The sequence below is a fragment of the Lutjanus erythropterus genome, chromosome 14, assembly GCF_056507025.1.
Source record: "Lutjanus erythropterus isolate fLutEry1 chromosome 14, fLutEry1.hap2, whole genome shotgun sequence".
NCBI lineage: Eukaryota > Metazoa > Chordata > Actinopteri > Lutjaniformes > Lutjanidae > Lutjanus > Lutjanus erythropterus.
Window position 1 is genome coordinate 22,465,487 of NC_139330.1, and position 22,867 is coordinate 22,488,353.

Below are 22,867 nucleotides of genomic sequence, written 5' to 3' on the forward strand. Positions count from 1 at the left end.
TGTGTTTTAGAATTTTTATCAGAATTGATCAAAATGTTGTGTTGATACTTGCACAAAAATGCATTAAAGGACCAGTGTATAGGATTTACTGGCATCTACTGGTGACGTTGTTGATCGCACATCGTTTTGCATCTCTGTTCAGAAGCGTTCAGAATGCAAGAGTTTGTGTTAAGAGCCAGTGTTTGGTTGTCTGTTCCGGGCTACTGTAGAAACATGGCAATGCAACATAGCGGTGTCCACAGTTCCCTCTAAAGAAATATATGATTTATTCTAGGGCAACAAAAACACACCGATTCATATTTTTCGGTGATTATACACTAATATAAACATAGTCTGTATTATATTCCATTTTTGCCAATATATCCCTGTTACTGTTGCATACTGGTGCTTCAAATCTATAGAGCTTTGAGTTTTTAGTGCAACTGTAGGATTTATATCATTATCATATATAGTTGCTCTCTGTACAGTTTGTTATTTATTTTCTGTAGTGTTTTTGTATATTACATATGAGAAAAACCACAAGAAAAAATCAAACAAGATAAATAAAATGTATAAAGCATAAAGATATCTACCTCACTCCCTCAAAAGACAAGTCATGATATTAAAATTCTGCAGAGTGCTTAATTTATGCTATATATTTTTTACAAAGCAATTCAAACAACAAAATCTACTTACATTGTTACTAACAGTAACAACACATCATTTTCAAACTGTGGTCATCTTATAAAACCTTGTACTTTTGTGCTTGTTTGGCATTGTGTGTCTGCTTTTATCTCTTAAGGTTTTTTTTTTATGAGTAAAGTGTTCTTTATGTCAGCACACGTGGCTGTAGAACAGGTGGTGTATATGGCACAGACGGCATATTGTTTGTTTTTTTTGGTCAACAATATGTCTTGAGCACCAAACGAAATGGGAAAAAGATGAAGCTGGGAAAAACACACCACTGATTTGAGGGTTCTCTAACTCTATTTTGTTCTGTTCTGCAGCTGCCATCACTCATTAAACAATTTAACTCAGAATGCCTCCTTCACACTGCTTATGTTTCCTTTCTCCGAATGTTTGCCTGTGCATAGCACAGCAGAAATAAACTGTTAATAGAAAGGATATTGCCATTTGTGGCAATAAAATGTGGAGGAGGAAGTAATCAAAATTTAAATATTACAATAATAAAATCTAAAATATTAGTACCAGCAGCAGTTAGTATCATGGGGTCACTCTGTGAACTGGAGTGTGAACGAATGCAGAAGTAGTGAAATTATAACCCGTTATTACTACTATAAATTTTACGAATGGGACTTTCCTCAAGAGAAGAGTTATTATTATTTGGAACCAGTTATAATTAGAGACTAGCTCTTATTTCTAATTTCCTCTGCTTTGTAAGTATACTTCATTATATTTTTGTAACTCAACTTAACTAAACACAACACTTTTCCCTTTGAGTTTCACAGTAAAAGCTGCCTGGCAGTCCAGGGGTCATACATTAATACCATCTTATTCCTGTAATTATTTTACTGTGAAACATCTGCAAGTGCTGAGCTCCGTGATCTGTAACTTACTGTGACATTGAGACAGAAAAAATTAGAATAAATCGCAATTTTCCTGTTATTAAGAGGCACTTAAAGCAACGGAGTGGCAAATATAGAACGATAGTTTGTTGAACCAAATTAATTCTGTTGTACACAATATAATGTGTGAGCAATTATACAGGAGTAAGCTAAAAGTGATGTGTTTCTTTCCTCCATATTTTCCTCTAGTCTTTATTTGAAACTGGTCTGTATTTGTTTCAATATTTGAGATCAGTTTTTGCTGACCGTTTACTGTATACTCTTTTCCTTCCTATCTGTACTGTAGCGTACTTTCCCTTTAAGCCCTCCCACTCTATAATCACAGAATGCCTACTTGAGCTGAAGTTGAAAGGAAAGAGAACAAAAAAAAGCAATATAAAAAGATAATTCTTTTCTTATATAATTATGATTTTCTGGTATTTTTCTTTATGCGCCCATAATTTGGTGTCATTCTTTGGATGTTTGGACTCCCACAACTCATGCATTTCTCAAACAGTCAGAGCTCACAGTGGATGCCTAATTATCCCTGTAAAAGCCAATAAGACCAATAAGGCTTTTGCAGTGGGTGTACTAGATTATGATTATCCTACATTTCACACATCTTACAATGGTTACATCCAGTGAGACAGAGAATGAAAATGGACTTTTTGTTGAAAAATGTTCCTAGTTCAAAAGTTCCAAATGAGTTGGGTAAATGGATGACAATGACATCCGTAAATGATTAGTTAGAGGACATATCCTCCATCAAACCACCGGCGAGTCCCAAGATATAGTGTATAAAGGATTATACTGTTAAGTTGGGGTGCTAATGTCACACAAGAGATACATAGTCCATACACTCAAACACACACAGCAACAGTAGCAAAACACTTCATACCCAAACCCTGACCATTTCTTTATAAGGTCACTACATTAATTTTCGCATAATAGTTCAGTGTGTCTTAGGACATTATTTTGGAAAGGATTTGACCTTCAAAAAAACGAATGATCCCGGAAAAAGATATGTTTTATGTTGTTATCTAGCCTTCCTCGCTGATCGAGTAGCTCAACAGAGATTTCATTTGAAAATAATAGAAAGGTACTGGGCTGAAAATAGTGGCTTACTTCATGTGAGACAAAAGAGAAGATAAAGACAGAGATGAATGAGAAGAACAACTACAGTCACTCTAAAAACTTCTCCCTGGCACTTATTGATTTTACAGTCTTACCTAACTCTAAAGTTTGAGTGAGTTTTTTTTTTTAGGTGAGGTGATTGAACCGAAAATGAGCTGTCTACTTTGCCTTTTCAGCTGATTGTGTGCCACGAATTTACATTCAAGCCATGAAAACCCAATTTCTACCGGAGATTTTGAAAAGATTCCGTCGAAGAAAGCAATGAGTAGAATTAAGATTTCTGTAATGAGCTTTTATGTTGCTTTGCAAGTCTGTTGTACAGATCCTCTGGTCATTTGAGGATAAGCTGTTGGAGTAAGAAAAGATAAGTTTTTAAACCTTCCCAGTGATTATGAAGGTTTTAATCGTTGTTTGATCCAGTGATGTTTGTTGTAAGATTCAGCTGATGTTACTGTTGGAGCAGAGAGTATGAACAATGATTCTGAATGCAGGTCGTGACTCAGGGCTTGGATTGATGTAGCACCTCTGGGTATTTAAGATAGATCGAAAATGTGCATATTATGTGTCAAATTCATGTACTGAAAAAAGTCAAATCATTATTCCTTTAGTGAGAACAAGTATAACGGCTACAATTTAATTGGCTCAAAGCTGCTATTCAGATGCATTTTAATAATAGTTCATAACAGCTATTGACTTCACAGGTGGATCTGAGGGTCCAGAGCTCATGAAATCCTTGGGAATCATTATTAAACAAAATAGTTTTGACACTCTTCATGATAGAATGAATTTTCAAAAACTCTCATACTCAACTCAGTGTTGATATAATACAGTAGGTCTGTAGTTGAATGGTTTTGGTACAGGGTCATTCACAACACATTAGCCGAGCAAAGTATCACCGAATGTTGTCCAGCTGAACATTTGCTGTTAGGTAATATTAGTAATTATCCTGCTGCCATTGTTGTGTCCAGGTCATTTGTAGAGTATGGTGTACTTTCATAAATGACCATTTTGGACTTGCAGACCATAGTGGACCTGCCCTTTATCCAGTCCACTACTAACCTACACACACACACACACACACACACACACACACACACACACACACACACACACACACACACACACACAAACAAACAAACTCACTCAGTCACTCTTCTACTGAGAGATTATCCTGACTTTTCAGTGCTCTAAGCGGTTGTGTGCTGCCAGTGTGAAATGTAATTTCCTCTGGAGCTACATACTGTAACAGAGACAGTCAATGAAAGATGGGGACAGAGACAGTGTAAGTTGTGAGTGCTGCTGGAATGAAGAAAAGACCAAAAAATTATGTATCATTAATTGATTTGTTGCTAATTTTGTTGATTGAGATGCCATGGGGTGCAGTACAGTAATGTATGGATACAAGGTAGCTGTAGTTCAGGTGGTGCAGCAGGTAGGTCATTAATTGTGGTTGGTGGTTTAATCCTTGGCTCCTCCTGTCCACATGTTGAGCATCTTTGAGCAAGACACTGAACCACAATTTACTCCTGATGTGTATAAAGTATGTCGGGAAAAATATAAATTGCTTTGGACATGAACAGGAAGAATGTCACATAACAGCTGTCGGTATGCTGCAAAATATGGGTAAATAAACAGATAAATATGTCTTTCCTCTTACATCGCCATTGAATACCCAAGTGTTTCTGGTAAGGCCTTCTTCCATTGGTGGTTCCATGGTGTTGTTCAACCTGAGAAGCAGTGGATTTTTTTCTGCTTTGACTTCATGGTTGCACTTGATTAAAAATATGGTCACCCTAATGATTTCCTTAGGATGATTTAAGGGAAAACCATGTAGTCTGACCATTTTCCTCCAAAAATTCTAAGAAACCAATAACAGCCCCTTAAAACAGAAATAATCTGTCAGACAATGGCTGAATTTAGGGTGATTGAAGAGAAGGAGAAGACAAGACCATTCAGTACAGAGTAAACACAGTGGACACTGTGAGTGATGTGAAACTTGTTAGAGACATTATCACTAGCAACTTTGTCTTATATTAACATTAGTTGTATTGAAACTCACCACTTTTTGTTTTGTGCGCTTGTGTGTATTTGCCATTACTGGATTGAATTTAGTTTGGATTTTTGTGCTTTCTGTATTCAAGAGATCAACCATCTCATCTTTTTTTTCTTTTCTTTTCTCTTTGCAGTCCATTTTGGAGAAGCTAGCTAACACAGGCTAATTTTGTATGTTAGCTAAACTAGGTAATAACTGGCAATAATCATGTCTAGTAACACTGAAGAATGACGCGAGTGAAGTGTGACGTTGGTAACTGTAATGTCCATGTGCTGGTGTGTAATGCCTTGTGCAGCACTCCTAAGTGAACCCCTTAGCTAGTTGTTTTAGAGTTTTTTTTAACCTACACACCAAAGTGTGTGATTCTGTACTGAACTGTGAGTTTTGTCAAACACCTCATAGTGCACATCAGTTCTCTGAATGAATACAGTGTAGACACTAATGGAGGACTCACAGCTGCTGCTTTGGTTGTACACTATATAGAGGGTGCGAGTCTTTCTAACACATACACAGGTAAACTGTCAGACAGCTGAAAAGTTCCAGACTGTCTGGAGCCAAGCAAGAATGTACTTCCACCTCAAAAATATATCACAGTATTGCAGTTTTAATGCCATTATATTGTTAACATTTCACCAGAACTGTGTGAGTGTAGAGCATGCTGTTCCTGAAAACCAGAGCATTTCTCCCAGTCAGACTACTCTGGTTAAATAAATGTTCTAAAAGATATAGTGTGATGTATTGCTTATCAAATATTTGTCTGACCTCTTATATTAAAATCAGAAGGTGGAGGGGTATAATGTTAGAGAGAAGAGAGCAACCGGGTGGAAGAGAAAAGAGAGATAGAAATCTGAGGCAGGGGGAGTGAGGGATAATGATAAAACAGATGAGACAGGTTGATGTGTACAAGGACTCTTCAAACAACAAAGATTCCACCCACGTCTTGGTTGACAGCTTTTAGAGGACTGCAGAAGTCAGTTTTGTTTATTCTATTTCCTTCATTATTCCCTCTTCATTAAGCCTGAAACACTGAGTACCAGTCAGTTATCGTGCAACACATGAGATTTTCTATAATGAGTAATTTTATGCTTGTGTCTTGTAGTCAAAGCCCTGTCAATTTAGTTTCGTGAAGCACAAAATTGCCTTGAAAAATAAAGCTTTGAACTATTGATTCATTCCTTTGCTTTTGGGTATGCTTTGAATTATTCGGTAGACAGCAGTGCAGCAGTCAGACTAACTGCATATTCGGAGGTTGTTATGAGAAGTGTTTTTGTTGGGTTTTCAAACTCCTCTGTATTATTATTCATAATTGAGTGATATTTTTTCCAGAAGCCTGTTCTGTTATCTCTGTCTTGATGTAAGGAATAATGTATGAATAATGTAGCTGTGGGGGTGAGAGAATTATGTGAGAAAGCATGATAGAAGCATGATCGAAAAAAACATTGATAAATTGTTGTTGTTAATGACAAAATTACTTAATTACGTGCAGTGAAAATAAATATTAATGAATGCACAACAGAAAATTAATATCACATGTCCTAATGTAATTAAGATCACACTCCATGATAATACTGTCAGGGTCTTTAGGACAAGATAGCAGGTCATGTACATAGAAGTGGACTTATGGAACGCCAAAGAAAAATTCATGCTGTGAATTGCTATCAGAAACTTTTGACATTTTGGACATTTTGTTTTAAAATTTTATGTTTGGGTTTGATAATAATTGAGTCTTCTTGGTCAATCAACGATCAAACTAGGATCACTATAAATTAGAATCAATCAAAACGGTCAACGTATTTCTTCCTTTGTTGTGCCAGCTTCCAAAGAAGTTCAAGTATTCTGTTCCTCCTTTTGCTTGGAACCCCCTACAACCCACTAAAGGACCCCTGTTGGTCCTGAGACCCCAGTTTGAAAACCAGTGCTATATATCACTGCTGTATATCATAGAATGAAGTAAATCTTGTGTGATAAATTTTAAGGTTTATATATCTCCATAATATGTACTGCTTCATGGCAACAAAAGCTGCTTTGGTGCATTGTTGATGCCAGACCAAGGACAGAAGGATTTATGTCAAAACAAGGTGTAACAGGGCTATGTGAACATCCCTTTTTGCCTAATTGGAGGAGGTGTAATCAGGTTTCTGAACATATGCATAATTTCAAAATTATGTTCCACATAAATAGGCTTTAGGCAAAGATTGCATTGGTGTAATTGTGTTTTTGTGCATTATGTGTTTTTGTTTTGTTTCTGAATCTATGAGGAGTTGCATGCATGTGGCTCCTGATGTCTAGATATTTCTCACACAGTAGTTGGTCTTACAAAAACACTTTTGCCCAGAGGCAAAATGACATAATGACTCTAATGCCCCCATAATGTGCCTATAATGTTATCTAATGCTTTGCGATGAAGTGAGAGTTACCTGTGATTTTCCTGCTTCTCAGGATATCCTGAACAACCTGGAGCCTCCGGGAACTGGAGAGCTGGACGATGATGACCTCATGCTGGATGTGGACCTCCCAGAGGACGGCTTGCACGGTCAGCACACACACACACACATAACACTGTAATGTAATTGCAGTTACCCTGCACAGGATTTTTGTGAGGTTATTCTATGGCCATGACAAATGCTTCAGTTTCATTGGCTGGAGGTTGCCCATTATTTTCGTATAAGCGGACACCTCCAGCAAAGCTGTTCTGATCATAATTGTAAATTAATGCATTACCAAGGTCTAAGCATTCTATTTCCAGCAATATCCTTTTATGGCATATAATGGCTGGAATAAATTGAATCCTGCCTTGCCTTGGGTGAATATTTGCCTCTGCAACATCCATTAAAATCTTTTAATGGACACCTTGTTGTCTATTATGTGCTGTTACTCTTTTAATATTTGGTTGTTGAAGAGTTATTACATTACAACTCCACCACAACTACACAACTGGCCTTGAATGACAGCAAGACAGCCGGCTTGGAGAAGTATTCAGCCAGCCGTCTTGCTCTGTTTATATGAACAGATGCACAAACACACACACATATGGTGCGAACACAGGCACAATGCATGCATATACAGACTTAGTAAGAGTAGAGTTGACATTTGATTGCCATGACAACAACAGTATGATGAGGTTGCATGATTAGTTTAATGGCTAACTATTCCACATTACATCACCAGCTCTTATCTTGAGATCATATCTATTGAAGTTTTAGGAGTTTTCTTTGTAACCCATTTTCACTTTGCAAATCTAATCAGTCACCAATCAGTAAAATGATTTCTTTGTAGTGTTAAAGGTAATCAGGTCACATTATTACCACATAATAACATTCTTGACAATGTTATTATGAATGCATCAGATAGTGCGTGTCACATATATGAGAGGAGGAGGGGGGAAGGAAAGACAGGTTGAGGAATATTGACCTCAGCTGTCATGAAATATAATGAATTCTAGGAAGTGAATTTTCCCTTGTCAGTCATGGAACCCACCCTGTCAAAGTACCTTTCATGGCTAATGTGTTTGATGCACTAGTTTACTGTGGAAGGGCTTTGACACTGACAGGCCTGGTATGTGCAAACAAGCACCACAAAATGCAATAAACAGAACACATATACACATAGGTGCCAGTGGTATGAGGTATACCTTGTTAAGCAGGCTAATGCAACAACCCTACAGTAAATCATACATTGTAAAAAAAAATATTAATCACAAGAATAATCAGTTCAAGGCAACTGGCTTCACTTAATTTTTAAATCAAACTCAATCTCTTACGATTTGAAATAAGCTAAAACAAATTTTGCTGATCTATAACAACCTCTATTCCAAAAAGCTGGGACGCTGTGTAAAATGCAAACAAGAACATTATGCAATGACTTGACAACAGTACAAAGACAAGATATTTAATGTTGTGCTGATTAATTTTCTTTTTTTATATAAATATACACTCATTCTAATGCCTGCAACATGTTCAACAAAGGTTGGTATGGGGATATGTTTACTACAGTTAAATTGTTGAAGTTTTGAAAGTGAAACTCTTTAGTTGCTCAACAGTCCAGTGTCAAGGTTGTATTTTGCGCTTCATAATTTCTCACAAATTTTCAATGGTAGTCTGGACTGCAGGAATGCCAGTCTAGTATCCACCCTCTTTTACTGTAAAGCCATGCTGTTGCAACACACACATCTTGCTGAAATAAGCAGGGGCATCCCTGAAAATGGCATTGTCTCAATGGAAGTACATGTTGCTTCAAAACCTGCATGTCAACAGGGCATCTATAGGGCCTTCACAGATGTGACAACCATGCCATGGACACTAACACACCACCATAGATGCGTTACAAGGTTGCAATTTAAAATATTAAATTATTTACCATTATTTATTTTCGCTTTAATGAATTTACAATTTTTGACACATTTTTTTCTTCTAAAACTCAATGATTTAAGAGTTTTATTTTGATTCAAAACTCAAAAATTTAGTGAAGACAGTTGCCTTGAAGGTTTTCAACTTTTTTTTTTAGAGTGTACCCTCACAAGCACCTCTTTAAAACAACTTCAACAAAAACTGAATATTTCAATCTTCATAAATGTAAAATTAATTGCAGGACTGTTGTATTATACTGCATCAGTTTTAGCTAGGTGTGCCTAAAAAACTTTCAGTTACTGAGGCACTACTGAGGCAGCTTTACACCCGTGATCTCATTCTTTAATATGTAAATAGTGATCCTCTTGTTTTTGAGAGACAGGAGACAGAGAGACAGGGAGAGGAATGTTCACTCCGGAGGAATGTGAATTGGAGTGGTGTCCCTTCCTACTCCTTTTCAGGAAGCGGCCATATTTATAGCGCTCTATGTCATAGTGAGAGCTAGTGTCACGAGAGGCAGGGTGAAAGCAAGACAGGCTTGAGTGTCCAGTTAAACCCAGCCCACAGGGCAGGCTTTGAGACGTGGGATAGGGAAGGGTGTTTCCTTCCCTCCCAAAGACACCCTGACTGCCACAGAACAGGAAGAGAGGAAGGGGAGAAGAAGAGAAAAAAAGAGAAAGGGAAGGGGAGAAGGGGCCTCGTGTAACATCAGGTCCCGTGACAGGGTTTCAGAGGCTCTTGCTTTTCTGCCTCAGCTGGTAACTTCCTAGCTTGGACACAAACCAGTCCCCACAGCTGCTCTCCCACCACCACCACCACAGTCATCTCTTCCCAGCTCCAGTTCCTAGGGAGTTCCCAGAAAAACAAGACTGTCAACAAAGACAGAAGCAGGCAGGGTGGGAGCTCGGGGTGACTTTCTCTCTCTGGCCCTTTAACTGCTCACCAGCTGACTGGACAAGGAGTCATTTCGCTCCACTCTCCATCTGAGTTCCTCTGTCTTTATGGATTATTTTTCCAAGTTGGAATATATTCTTGTTGTATTACTTTTTAGAGGACTTCTTCTAAGCTGAAAGGGGAAAGTTGACAACTTTTGAGTGCTAAAGCTCAAAATGAAACAGGCTGTCTGCTACTGTGCTATGTGGTGACACACAGGGTAAAGTATTTAATCGCCACTGCTGCATTCCTTGGCTTGGCTCTTTCAATCTCCCAATATTTTGTTATCTCTCTTTTCCTTTCTCTCTTTCACCCCTTTCTCTCAGAGCAAAGACTATCTGGCATATAAAAAGTCAAGGGTCCTTTTGATTTCCTGGGGGTCGCGCTCTGTTAGTTGTCAATTTTGTTGTGGTCATGGTTCATTTCACAGCTATATGCTATTGAGTGTTGCCAAATACTGTGTCCTTTTACCTCGTTGAAAATGAAATGGCCTGTCGCTGTGTGTGTGTGTGAGGGTGTGTTTGCATTTGACGGGGGAGGCAGTTGAGAGAAATAGAGAATGAGATGGATCAGATCATGATTTATATGCAGATATTCTAGAATAAAGTATTTGAAATATACACAGGAGTATTCATTACTACAAGATATGAAAAACTGACTCATAGTCTTGCATTTTCTGTGTGTGTGTACCTTAGAGTGGTAGAAGATACAAACAGACAGAGAAGAATAGAGAAAAACAAATTCTAACCTTTGCAAAATACAGCTCATCTTCAGTCCTATACTAGTTTCACTTCAACAAATAAGAGAAGAAATAGAAGTACTTTTTTGAACTTTTATTCTTTGGATCCATATTGCAACTACAGTATATCACAAGCACAGATTAAAATTTCAGGTCAGATAGCACCATGTATATGCTCTTTTATCTTTCAGTTGCATCCTCTCTGTGTCAGACATGCACTTTCTCTGGCTCACTGTGCTCTAAATTCTGTTTGTATAGACGCTGACAGGATGTCCCACATTGAGCGCTCGGAGAGGGCTGGCCGGCAGGGGCAGCGCCGTAAACACCACCGCTGGAGCGGACCAGATCACTTCCATAATGATAGCAGGTGGTTTAGACTTGAAAGTTAAAAAACACTTTGCAGAAAAGAAGTCAAAAGTAGAATTGTAAAAAGTAAAAACACAATGTCATCATTCTATTTTTCTGACTGTTTCTCTCTCTGGTTAATTTGTCTTTGTCTCAGGCCCCATGTCTTCCAGCACTATGATGGTCTCAAGGCTTCAAGGATCACTTCACGGCCTGTTCCCTCTGAAGGCAGACAGCGTGGCTACATGGCGATGCTTGATGAACTCACCCTCGAACACATGAGTCAGGACTGCAGCTCGCTCAAGAATCAGCTGCTCAGGCTCAAAACACTACTTCAGGTTTGATCCATGTTTGCAGAAAGATGTGAATGAACACATGCGCTTGCATGAATCTTCCATATTAATATGTTAATCACTTGGTCTATGATATTATGGAAAATGGTCATCATAATTTCCCAGAGCCCAAAGTGGCATCTTCAGATTACTGCTTTTGTCCAACCAACATTCCAAAATCTCTTTTCTCTTCTCTCTTCATTTACTGTCATAAATGACAAAGAAAGTAGAACATCTTTACATTTAGGAATCTTTAACCAGCAAATGTTTGACAGTTTTGTTTGAACAAATAACAAACTATTAATTAATTGTGAAAATAGTTCCCAACCAATTTTCTTTTTATCGACTAATCGATTAACTGTCTAATTGTTGCATCTCTACGTACATGTTACGTAGATACATAACATAACACATACATATATTCAGAATGCATTGTCTGGTGACAGAAAACTCTGTGACCGTTATATGTTGTTATATGTCATTGTTGTAAAGCTGCTGCATCACCCTTTGAACACATCAGAAACAAATAATATGCAGATCGTGTCACTAGTCCCAGGCTTTTATTTAGGTCTCATAATGAGGCCACATACTGTGAGCTGTCAGGATTCTGGGTTTGATTTCAGCTGCTGTTTTGTCTATTAAATACAGCTTTATATTAGTTTGCCAGAGGGTTAGTTTGATTAATCTTTATAAGCTTGCCAGGAGTACACTGCATCACTGTCCTCAGGTGCTCAGCATGAGCAACATGAAAAGTATTTTCTGACAAACCTGAACAAAGTTCATTTAAATTGTTAATGTGGTTTCACTTTAAGTATTAAAAAGTTTTTTAAATGTTTAATTACATGGGTTTAATGAATCCTGTCATTTCACAGATCAGCTGCACTGTATGTAGATCCTGCCTATAAACACAGGAAGATGTTAAGACAGATTTTTATAGGGAGAGGAATAGTGAATTTAATGTACCATACCCGTCTCACAGCATTTTTTTAAGTTATTAGATAGTCTGGCCCGCCTTCTCTTTAAATGCACAGTATGAGATTTGTGTTGTGCATTTGCACTTGCATGTACTGCATATCTGTGCTTTTGTGAAACTGATCCCTTAATAGATCTTTCTCTGTCATTTTCTCAGTTTGAGAAATCCATTTAATGCAAAGAAGAGAGGATGACGGGAGAAGAAGAGAGAAATAAAAGATGTCAGCTATAGAAATGTGCGCTTACATATGAGATGAACACACAAAACCCACACTCCTACAAAAACACACAATCCCATCTAGGAAATTGCCGAAATGCACAGAGGCACAAACACTTCACACCGCACGCTCTGTAAGATGAAATTACCCTGGAATGCCTTGACTCAATTAACCTTACAGAATAAAAAAGGGATATTTGAGTTTGCATTTAAATCAAATGCCTCCTTCAGATTTGTTCATTGTGCTCACTGCAATTAGTCAAACGCTTTGGCTATATAGCCTCAAGAGAGAAAATATTTCTGTTGGCCCATTAGTAACTGAGTTCTTAATTGTTGTTTTTTTTCATATGACGTTGAGCTCAAGGCAGCAACAATAAAATGAGCCTCCAGCCTTGCTGAATCCTAATTGATCTTTGTTTCATTGTGCTAACAGTCAGACATCCAGTGCAGCTCTGTTTACACATGCCGCTTCTAACTGAATTAATCTACCTGATCTGAATGAGGAGCAGGTGAAATGTAGTATTGAAGTGGATTTCAAGTAGTTTATTGAATATTTATCAATAACAAGTTGATTTATTGCTGATTGTCATCAGCGTGACAAAGCACGAATTTCATAATTAGTAAGAGATCCAATCTTTAGCTTGTTACAGCTTATAAATGCAGTCTTTCCCCTACCACTGTCTTGGACCTCTCACCTCCCCAGAAAGACACAAAATAATTTATTTGTTTCATTTCAGCTCAGTTAGAGGCCCTTTTCTACCTTTTGCTGTCAGTTGGTTGCATTTCTCTCCCCCCTTTCTCTCCTCTGCTCCATGTACGTCCTCCACATGAACACACATGGAGCAGAGCAGAAGAGAGACAGGTTATAATACTTGTGTTGATGTTACATTGCTTTAAGTGCAATGAGAGCTGCCCAACAAGAGCAATTTTACTAATATAGTCACTCTGAAACTAAAACCAAAGATAGATATGTCGACCCCACAGTGAAACTAGAGTGAGACTCATCTCATGTCTATGCAGGAGAGCAGACAGAGGTAGTCATTTCTAAAAGTCTCTGTGCATTCATCTCTCAGTTCTTTTGCAGCTCTGAATTGAATCTCTGTGGTTTGAAGTTTCTCTCCTAAGTCCCTGCTTGTACCGTACTTTAAAGTATCTGCTCTGTTTTGCTGTTTCACGCTTGCTTTAAGATGTATATGCAAATAACAAAACAATGAGGGTGATGATGGTGAAGAAATTATAGGGAATGGAGCATCCACTGTCACTGTTCTATGGCCACAGGGCTCAAGACAAGCATTTCATGTATGCGTCAGTGTATGACATATCGAGGGGGAACAATGAAATCTAAGGATTAAATCTCTTTTTTCCATTTCAGATAATTGAAAATTCAGTACCTTTTTGTGACATAATTTCAACACACGCTTACAGTAATCAAACAGTAATTGGGGAAAAAATGTTATTGGAGTGTTGCACTGAATATTCTGTATACACATGATAAAATCTGGACCTGCTTTTGGAAGAAACACACCAGTACTGCACTTATTTAAGCAGTCTGTAAAGTGAGGGATTTTTTATACCCTAAGAAATGAATGTATTGAATGTTCAAAAAAACATACTCAGCAACTCTGCCTGAGGTATCTAACATCGCGGGCTGACAGTTCAGGGTCGGCGGAGTATATATGTGCTAAAGAGTAAACTTATTCCACCGTAGTGAAATTTTGCTCTTGAGGCATGCCTAAGGCAATTCTCATTGATCCAGCTCACTGTGTACTCTGTATATGTGTGTGCATGTGTATGTGTTTGTGTGTGCGTGTGTGTGTGCCTGTGCTCATTCATGTGATTGTGTGTCTGTGTGTGCTTGTTTGTTTCCAGCTTGAGGATACAGACTCGCCAACAGATGTTCCTGAGGAGATTGAAGACAGCACCACTGCATCACAGGTAAGAAACTTTACCTTAGGTCTACAACTGTGATTGATTGGATATACTGTATATATATAGTAGATATTTTTTATTTTTCTCCATTTTCCAACTGAGGCAGTCGGCTACAAACTACAGGCTACTGTGTGTGTTTGTGTGTGTTATCAGTTGGAGGAGCTGATTAAAGAAGTGCAGGTCCTCAGAGAGGAGCTGAGGAGTCGAGACAAGACCATTGCTCATCTCACATTGCAGTGTCAACAGTTACAGCAACAGCAGCGGGAACAAATGGTGAGTTGGTCTGAATAGGACAGATACAAGTGAAAAGTCTGAAAAAAGGTCTGTATATTAAATGTTTGAAAATATAGTTACGGTGTAACCATTCAATTTAAGGAATACATCATCCCCCTGCCTTTTATTTTAGTCTGTTTGAGAGTCATTAAACAAGAGTGCAGGACATGCACATCCAAACAACCTCCACAAAAACAAATCACACAAAAAGATCTGCAGACTGTAGTGATAGCTCCCAGCAAATTTGACGATTGTCAGGTAGGTCTGACAGCGCCTGGTGAAGATTGCGGTTAGATCGAAACCGTGTTCAATTAAATTTGCTGGGAGCTATCAATACCGGTTGCAGGTCTTTTGTCTGACTTTGACGCCGACAGAAATTACACTCGACTGTTGATCTTTTCTTATTGAGGTACACCATGTGAGTTATTTCTGCTGCTGATGTCTGTTGTTTGATGCTTTAAATGTATAAGTAGGATAGTATTGTAATGATGAATCATTAGTCAAATTAGGCACAGACAAGATCATTGCTGAGAGGACTGGCAGCTCGCACAAATCATAAATTTATCTCCAAGAACAAAAATGACGCTCTATCCTTAGATGCTTGACTTGGATGAGGAAAAGAAAAAAGCAGGGGAAAAAAGGAGAAATCTCAGGAAGACTGAAAGAGGAGGGATCCCTCATTCAGTATGGAGAGATGTGCTATTACTGTTGTAGAGATTAGACAGAATTTATGATGAAATTATAATATGCAGAAACAGAATGATAACACTTCATACATTTAAGGATCAATTTCTAAGATTTTAGTGGCATCTAGTGGTGAGCAGATTTTTGCAGGTTAAAAACACCTCATCTCTCCCTGCCCCTTCCAAGGGTGAAGGAAAACCTACAGTGGCTGTGAAACTTGCACAAAACGCAAAAGGCCATAACAGGAGCCAGTGTTTGGTTAATGTAGAAACATGGAGATGTAACACTGCAGACTCCATGATAGTGGACCTGCTTTCTCTGTAGACATAGATTTCTCATTTTAAGGTAATGAAAACACAATGATTCTTATTTTTCAGGTGATAATACACTACCGAAAACATACTTAAGACTTTGATATTCCATTTCTGTCATATTCTGCCAATAAATGCCCATAAATCTTACACACTGGAACTGTAAATGCAAACATATGTTACGAATGTGGATAAGACAGGAAGATGTGTATTTGTGATTCTGAAGGGCTGTTATCATTGAGCTCTAGTGTTGGGAAAAATAGCATCACCTTCTCTATGATAAGCTGCAAAGGTTACAAATACATTATTCATTTTGAGATAACAACTATAACAACAGCTAATATACATTCTATATTAGCCTCAAAATTGGCATAGCTGTGGTGGAGCTTGCCACTGACAAATGATCAAGGTTCATAATGAATGTAACCTGTTGAATATCAATACAGGCTCATCTTGACCTAAGTATTGCAGGATCTAAGCATGTGTTCCTTGAATGCTTGCAAACAGGGCTATAATGACCTCAGTTCTCATGTTTGCTTATTGCTTTTATGTAGCTTTTATGTGCTGCAAGCATGTAGCTTCTCTTTTGGTAGTTCACCTCTTCACATATCTGAGATAGTTAATCATGTTTCTGCACCAACACTACCTTCCATTATCTTTTGTTTACACCAATTCCATATTTATCAGATCTTACAAAGAGAAAGCATGACAGAAATAAAGTGAACAAAGAGAAGAAAATATTTTCTATAAAAGTAATCACACTGTGCTTTGTAGCATAATGAAAATACAAGGATTCATAAAAACAAGTGATAAATGAAGGCAAGTGAAACCTGTGGTCAGTGAAGACATACTGTTGTGCCCTTCATCATAGGTGGGAGTTAATTTTCTGTTCAGTATGTTGCTGGACTCCTACATGCACTCTCGTGTGTGTACTCACACTACAACTGCCTACCAATAACCTCCATTCTGTTTGCTTTTAGCTGGCTCCATCCACACTCTAACATTCATTAGTGTCTTGACCAGGCTCCCTTGTTAGCCAAACAACCGTATGCTTGGCTGACATTATTCAAATCCCTGCCCTATCGAGAAATACCAAAATGTCAAAGGGAGGCTTGTCCACCAGTCTCCCTCACGCATGCAGTCTCTCCAATTAGAATTAGCACCCACCCACAGCAGGTTCTTCAGCCCAGCACAATATTGTTGCATTCTCAGCCTCAACAAGCACAGAGAGTAAAAAAGCTTGAGCGTATTTTCAGATCTGACCTTGACATTAATGAGAGTAGAGACCAAAAGAGTGAAGATGTTGGGGCAAGTAGAGAGGATAAGAGGGAAACAGAGATGTTTACACTGCTGACTCTCTGTTGAAGCACTAGGGGGGCAGCCAAAGTTAGGTTAGAGAAATGCTGCAGAGGGTTTGCATTCTCATAGCCTCTGGTGTCACTGCAGTACAGGACTAAACAATGATGGACCAACCCCCCAAAACAAACAAACAAACAAACAAACAAACAAACAGACAGACAGGCAAAACCCCACATGGTTCAGATGAGTTCAATGTGCTGACCAGGTCTGGAATTTTATTTTATCATTTCATCATTTTGGTGGTGAGGCTGTTTGGCTTTTGGTGTTGTCAATTTGTTGAGGGCACAAAGGCCAAATGCCAGGGCAGCAAGGCCATTAAATAAAACAATGATTTTCAGTTCATGGAAACGATGTAATGAGTTTAATTTAGGGATTAAGGATAATTTTATTTTTATTCAACTCTGTCCTGATTTGTTAATGTTAATAAGTGTAGGGACACAAGGATGGAATTTATGAGCTAGTATCTCAAACTAAGGACTTAGTATCTTAAAATAATGAATACTTTGAATACTAATGACAGTAAAAATGTTTGTTTTTTAGTTTTCCATTATTTTGAGACACTGACTCATTGTTTTGAGAAAGTTTCTCATTCTAATCACTTAGAGGGTGTTTTTTTTTTTTTTATCACATTGGTGGTAATAGGCTTTCATAGAAAACAACAGCACATCCAGCAGTGCAGTGAAGAAGAGACAGACGCAGCTCTTGCTGTTTTTTTTGTCTTTTTTTGACACTTCTGTCCCTTTCTTGCACTTGTCCAGAGTGCATCCTTTCACTTGATGTTGCCCAGTCAGAGTTTCAAGAAAAGACAATGTCATGCTGACAGGAAAGAGGCAAATTGTGGAATCAGTTAGGGCAGTGCAGATGGGGCATCAAGGCCACTGTGGCTGGAGGTTTTGAGGGTTTTTTCAGGGGCATAAAACCATACTGAGGGGGCGAACCCTCAATGTTTGGTTGAGGAGATCACAGTTAGAACAACTCTGGTTCAGAGTCTATGAAGATTTCCAGTCCTCTGGTTTATATGATTTCCAGATTTTAGGAAGTCAAAGGCAACTGGACCTGCTGTTTGCCCTTGAAATTGGTAAAGAGATGATATCGCAGTTGGTAGAGAGCCAGGTAAACAGAGGGAGGTGAAGTGTTACAGAGAAACTGCTGAGAGACAGAAGGGGGGGACACTTGACTGAATTGAACATAATGGAGTAATGAGAAAACAATGGAGGAGCTGTGTGGGGCAGGGAGAAACTCTACTGCAGTATAGAGTGTGAGTGTGTTTGTGTGTGTGTGTGTGTGTGTGTGTGTGTGTGTGTGTGTGTGTGTGCGTGTGTGTATGGAGGGCTGAAAGGAGGGAATGGGAGAGAAAATGAAATAATGGGAGAGAGAAAAGTGGAGCTATCAAAGAAAGAAAACTGATTTTTCAGTCTTACTTGACAGAATGCATTTCTGGATGCTGCTTCCACCGCTGCTGAGACAGTCTGCTCATGATTATGCACTTCTCTTGTTTGAGCTGCATTGAAGTTTTTCACCAAGACTGGCAAGAATGAGCAATTTCTATCGAATTCTGCCATAGTGTTTGCAGCCAAGTACAAGTTGCTCTGCTATTTATTCAAGTATAAGAGATTCAGCTAAATTCTTTCAAAAGTGCACACCATAAGTTATTCTGACCTTCTATTCCAATTATTCGATTCAGTTAATAGTTATAGTAAAAATGTATAATAAATCACGTCATTACTCATGACATCAGCTTGTCAGTCAAAGTGGTTTGTCAGTAAAGGTTGAATAGATGAAAGAGGAGGTGATAATGGATGAACATTTGCTGAAAGTAAATGTCAGTGAGTCTAATTTACTGCTGAATCTTTAAATTATCATGTGGGTAATTCTAGCTATTTACAACCTGGGCTTGATTTTCCCTGATTTGGCCATCATGCCTGTCAGTGCTAATCAAAACTGCGTGATAGTCTGCTGACTCCCAGTCTTATTACATATTCAGTCTGAAGAAGTACAGGATGATGATTCATTGCTTCTGCCTAGAAAAATTCGTCGAGTTTTGAATTGCATTCAGTTTTATTTATGAATTTAAAACCAGACACATCTAGAGGATATTGCATTTTGTTGTCAAAAGAATTTTTGTTTGTTCATTCATATTGATATGATATTTTAAATGTGTATTTTGTGTGACAACCCTGTGGATGGTTTTCCTGCTATGTTTACTGGTTAGATTGTCACTTACGCAACTGATGATGCCAAATGCAAGATAGTGAACCCCAAAAAATATTTTCACACATCCCACTTGGTAGTAGTTTTTGAATTTTTGGCCATTTATAATTTAACAGTCTAGTGTATTAGATGATTAGATTACAGAGATTTATTGGCAGAAAATGGCAATAATGGAATATAATATTCATAACTATGTTTTCATTAGTGTTCTCATTCAGCCTCTACCTTACACAAATTACCTTAAACTCAAATTCTTTGGTGCTCTGAGGGTGTTGATGTGTTTTTGATTTGATTTGACTGCTCCACAGAGCGACAACATTGAGTTGTTGTTGAGTATTATAAGCTTTCTTTCATTGATTCATGTATCGTTGCCTCCTCAGCCCGCTCAAGGCCGGCAGTTCAGGTGTCAGTGCCACCACCAGAGGGCTCCATCTTCATTACGACAGGGCGACCGACAGATGGACAGACGGTTGCAGCATCACTATGACAAGGCCACCCAGACATACTGGAGACCACCGAGCCATGCTGTGAGTCCAAACATTCAAAGCACCCTTAACAGCACTCCTGAGGAGGGCTGTCTTTCAACCTTTGTGTTGCAAAACAGGGTTTCCGTAATCTGAAACTGAAACATAAAATGTTTGTTTCAGCTTATTTCAAGAATTATCAAGATATTATTACATCTATATCTTTCTTGGTGCAACAGAGCACATCTCAGGTTATTATTCAGAGTTGAATACACACATCACGTGCAGTATGTTCCTGAGTCATTCCACTTTATTCAGCGAGCCACTTTCCAGTTTACCTGAAGAGAAACACTCTCTGGCCAACCTTGTCTGAATTGTTAGATGACTATACCACATCCTCTCTATGGAATTCAGTTTATTAGGTTGTCAGTGGGCTTGTCACTCTGTCTCACACTCTTAATACCTACATCTCACACTGAACAGGGGCTGGTGTTAATGTTTGAGTGACAGAGAAGACGTACCCTAGGAGGGTGGGAGGAAGGAAGTAGACAGAGAGAGACACAGAGGGAGAAAGGTGGAAGATGGATAGATTCGTGTTCAGTGTATTCAGTATCATGCCATAATAGCATGCTGTGTGGCAGCCAAGTATTGATTCAGTAGCAGGAGTGCCACAGGCAGGGTGCCTGGTAAACACTCCCCTAATTGACCCCCTCTCAGCTAAAAGGTGACACTCATGCACACACAAGGAAGTAGACACGAGCATAGTGAAAGGAATAAATGGTCAAAAGTATATTTTAATGTAGTACAAATGTGCCATAGAGGAAAAAATAATGGACAACACAAACATGCTCCTGAACAGTAGGCACAGTAGGTCCCTTCTTACCACAAGAGCATATGGTTTAACAGTTGCTATGGCAACAAACAAAGCAGGACTAACTGTGTTGTGCTCGATGGGAATCATCTCCATGGTGGGAACATCTACCTGTGACCTGTGACCAGTACCTGGTGTATAATAACGCATTCATGCACAAAAGACAGTGAAATTGATTTGCACTTTTCTCTCTTTTGTATTTGCTCCTGTTTTTTGATACTTCTTTGTCTGCCTCCCTTTTCTCTTCCTTTAATCTACATTACTGTGTCATCACCGGAGTGGAGACTATTTCCTGCCCTGTGTTTTGCACGGTTGTGGGCACAAACACATTATGTTAGTGACATTTTTTTTACTTCTCAGAGCTTGCATTTGCTCTAAAAGGTAAGCTGTGATTTTATTGTTGCAGGTTTTTGACAATGTAACAATAAAAGAGAGCACAGAGTAAACAAATAACAGAGAGAAAGGGATGTTTCTTTCTCTGTTTTTCTCACTTTTAGATGGTATCAAAGCTCTTGATGTTGCACTGACAGGTTTAGCACCTTCAGCGAGCTCGGGTTCACAGTCTTCCTCATACAATGCTTCACTTCTACCTTTTGTGTTTTTTCACATTATCATTTGATTTTTTTTTTTTTGAGTCTGTCTCTCAAGTTTGACATTTTTTACACAAATATTGTTTTTTTTTGCTACCCGCACATTCAGCGAATCTGACTCTTTGTTTTCACTTTCAGTACTTCTCCAATACACACATATATACTAGCACACAAATTCATAATCTGGTGTCAACTTTTTTTCTGTTTTTCCCCTCTTGCTCTCTGAAATGCCCTTTTCTGTTGATTTCCGTCTCCTCTGACATTTTAAGTGCTGCTGCATCAGAGCTCTGGAGTAGCTGTTGCCCTCTGATAGTATTTTTTAGTGCTAAGCTGAAAGGATCAGCCAAGAATAATTTTAATGTCAAAGGCCAGCAGCTGTAATCTTTTTATAGCGCTAATGCTGATATCTAGTTGCCTTATCAGTAGCCCAAAGTGTAAAATTTACACCCTGATACTGGGAGGTCCAGAGTTGAATCCCTGGCTGAGTCCTGCCAACAACTTGAACACGGACTTCAGGGAAATCTTACAGTGCTTTAAAGTCAGATTAAGAGTATAACAGAAGAGTAAGCTTGTGACCTATTACCCTTGGACATGGCTATTTAAGGACTTTTCAGGGCACAGTTTAGTATTTATGCAGCATCTTCAAGCAGTTGATATATTCTCCTCAAGCGAGCTGTATCATTTTTTGTCAAGAACAGAAACATTTCGGGCTATTGCTCTGTAGGCTGCTTTAATCAATTCCTCTGTTTGTGGAGACTAGGGATGAGGGATGTACTCATCTCCTAACTTCACAGTCTGTAGGAAGGTTTTGGCAATGTGTCCTAACCAACTGCTTTGGGCACCAGCTCCTGCAGCTTCCCATTTTAATCTGCTTGCAATCCAATTTTGAGTCCAAAAGCATGCTCAGGGAGAAGAAAGTCTCACAATTTGGCATGAGTATATGTCCGTCAATGTACAAGATGCAGATGAATATTAGACTCACTTGTTGCGGAAAGATGCACATGTAGTGTGACATTAGAAACTACTTAAATGTCACTTGTAGAAAAATAATCGCCTTGAATAGTTCCCCAGAGCAATCATGGCAGCAGATATGTTTTCTGTGCCTCCTCTGCCTTTCGCAGCAAATAAAATATGAGCAGTATGATTTGAGTAATTTCAGATGCTGCACAATGAAGAAATTCGCAGCCTTGTGTTTTTGTGTGTCTGTTTATGTTTTTGTTGTGTTTGTGTGTGTGTGTGTCTGTGTTTGAGAGAGACACCCTGATTGTCTGCATATGTTTGTGTGTGTGTGGTAGGGGGTGTGTGCCACATGTATCTCTTGTACTCAAGTGCAGGGCACACTCAGTGTGACTGAACAATGAGTTCAGCAGACTGAGGACTGGGGAGCCGACCTTGTTAATAACCCAGATAAACAAACACGCAGATGAGCAGCAGCAGTGAAACAATGGCAACACAATAGGCAGTGTTTCATCAGTGGCAGACAGAGAAGATAATTACAGCCACCCTCCTACTCCCTTTCTGCCTTTTAAACCTCCTCTTCATCTCTTCTTCTCCTCTCCT

General features: G+C 38.7%; 1 protein-coding gene across 4 annotated transcripts in view; it reads left to right on the plus strand.

The window, feature by feature from the left end:
* Positions 1-22,867, plus strand: part of ccser2a (coiled-coil serine-rich protein 2a) — a 59,289-nt gene that overhangs the window by 24,447 nt on the left and 11,975 nt on the right. For all 4 annotated transcript variants that reach the window (XM_084736015.1, XM_084736016.1, XM_084736013.1 and 1 more), the window contains exons 4-9: positions 7,171-7,264; positions 11,008-11,116; positions 11,252-11,432; positions 14,485-14,550; positions 14,698-14,817; positions 19,763-19,909. In XM_084736015.1, coding sequence (XP_084592141.1) covers positions 7,171-7,264; positions 11,008-11,116; positions 11,252-11,432; positions 14,485-14,550; positions 14,698-14,817; positions 19,763-19,909 — 717 coding nt within the window. The remainder of the gene's footprint in view (positions 1-7,170; positions 7,265-11,007; positions 11,117-11,251; positions 11,433-14,484; positions 14,551-14,697; positions 14,818-19,762; positions 19,910-22,867) is intronic.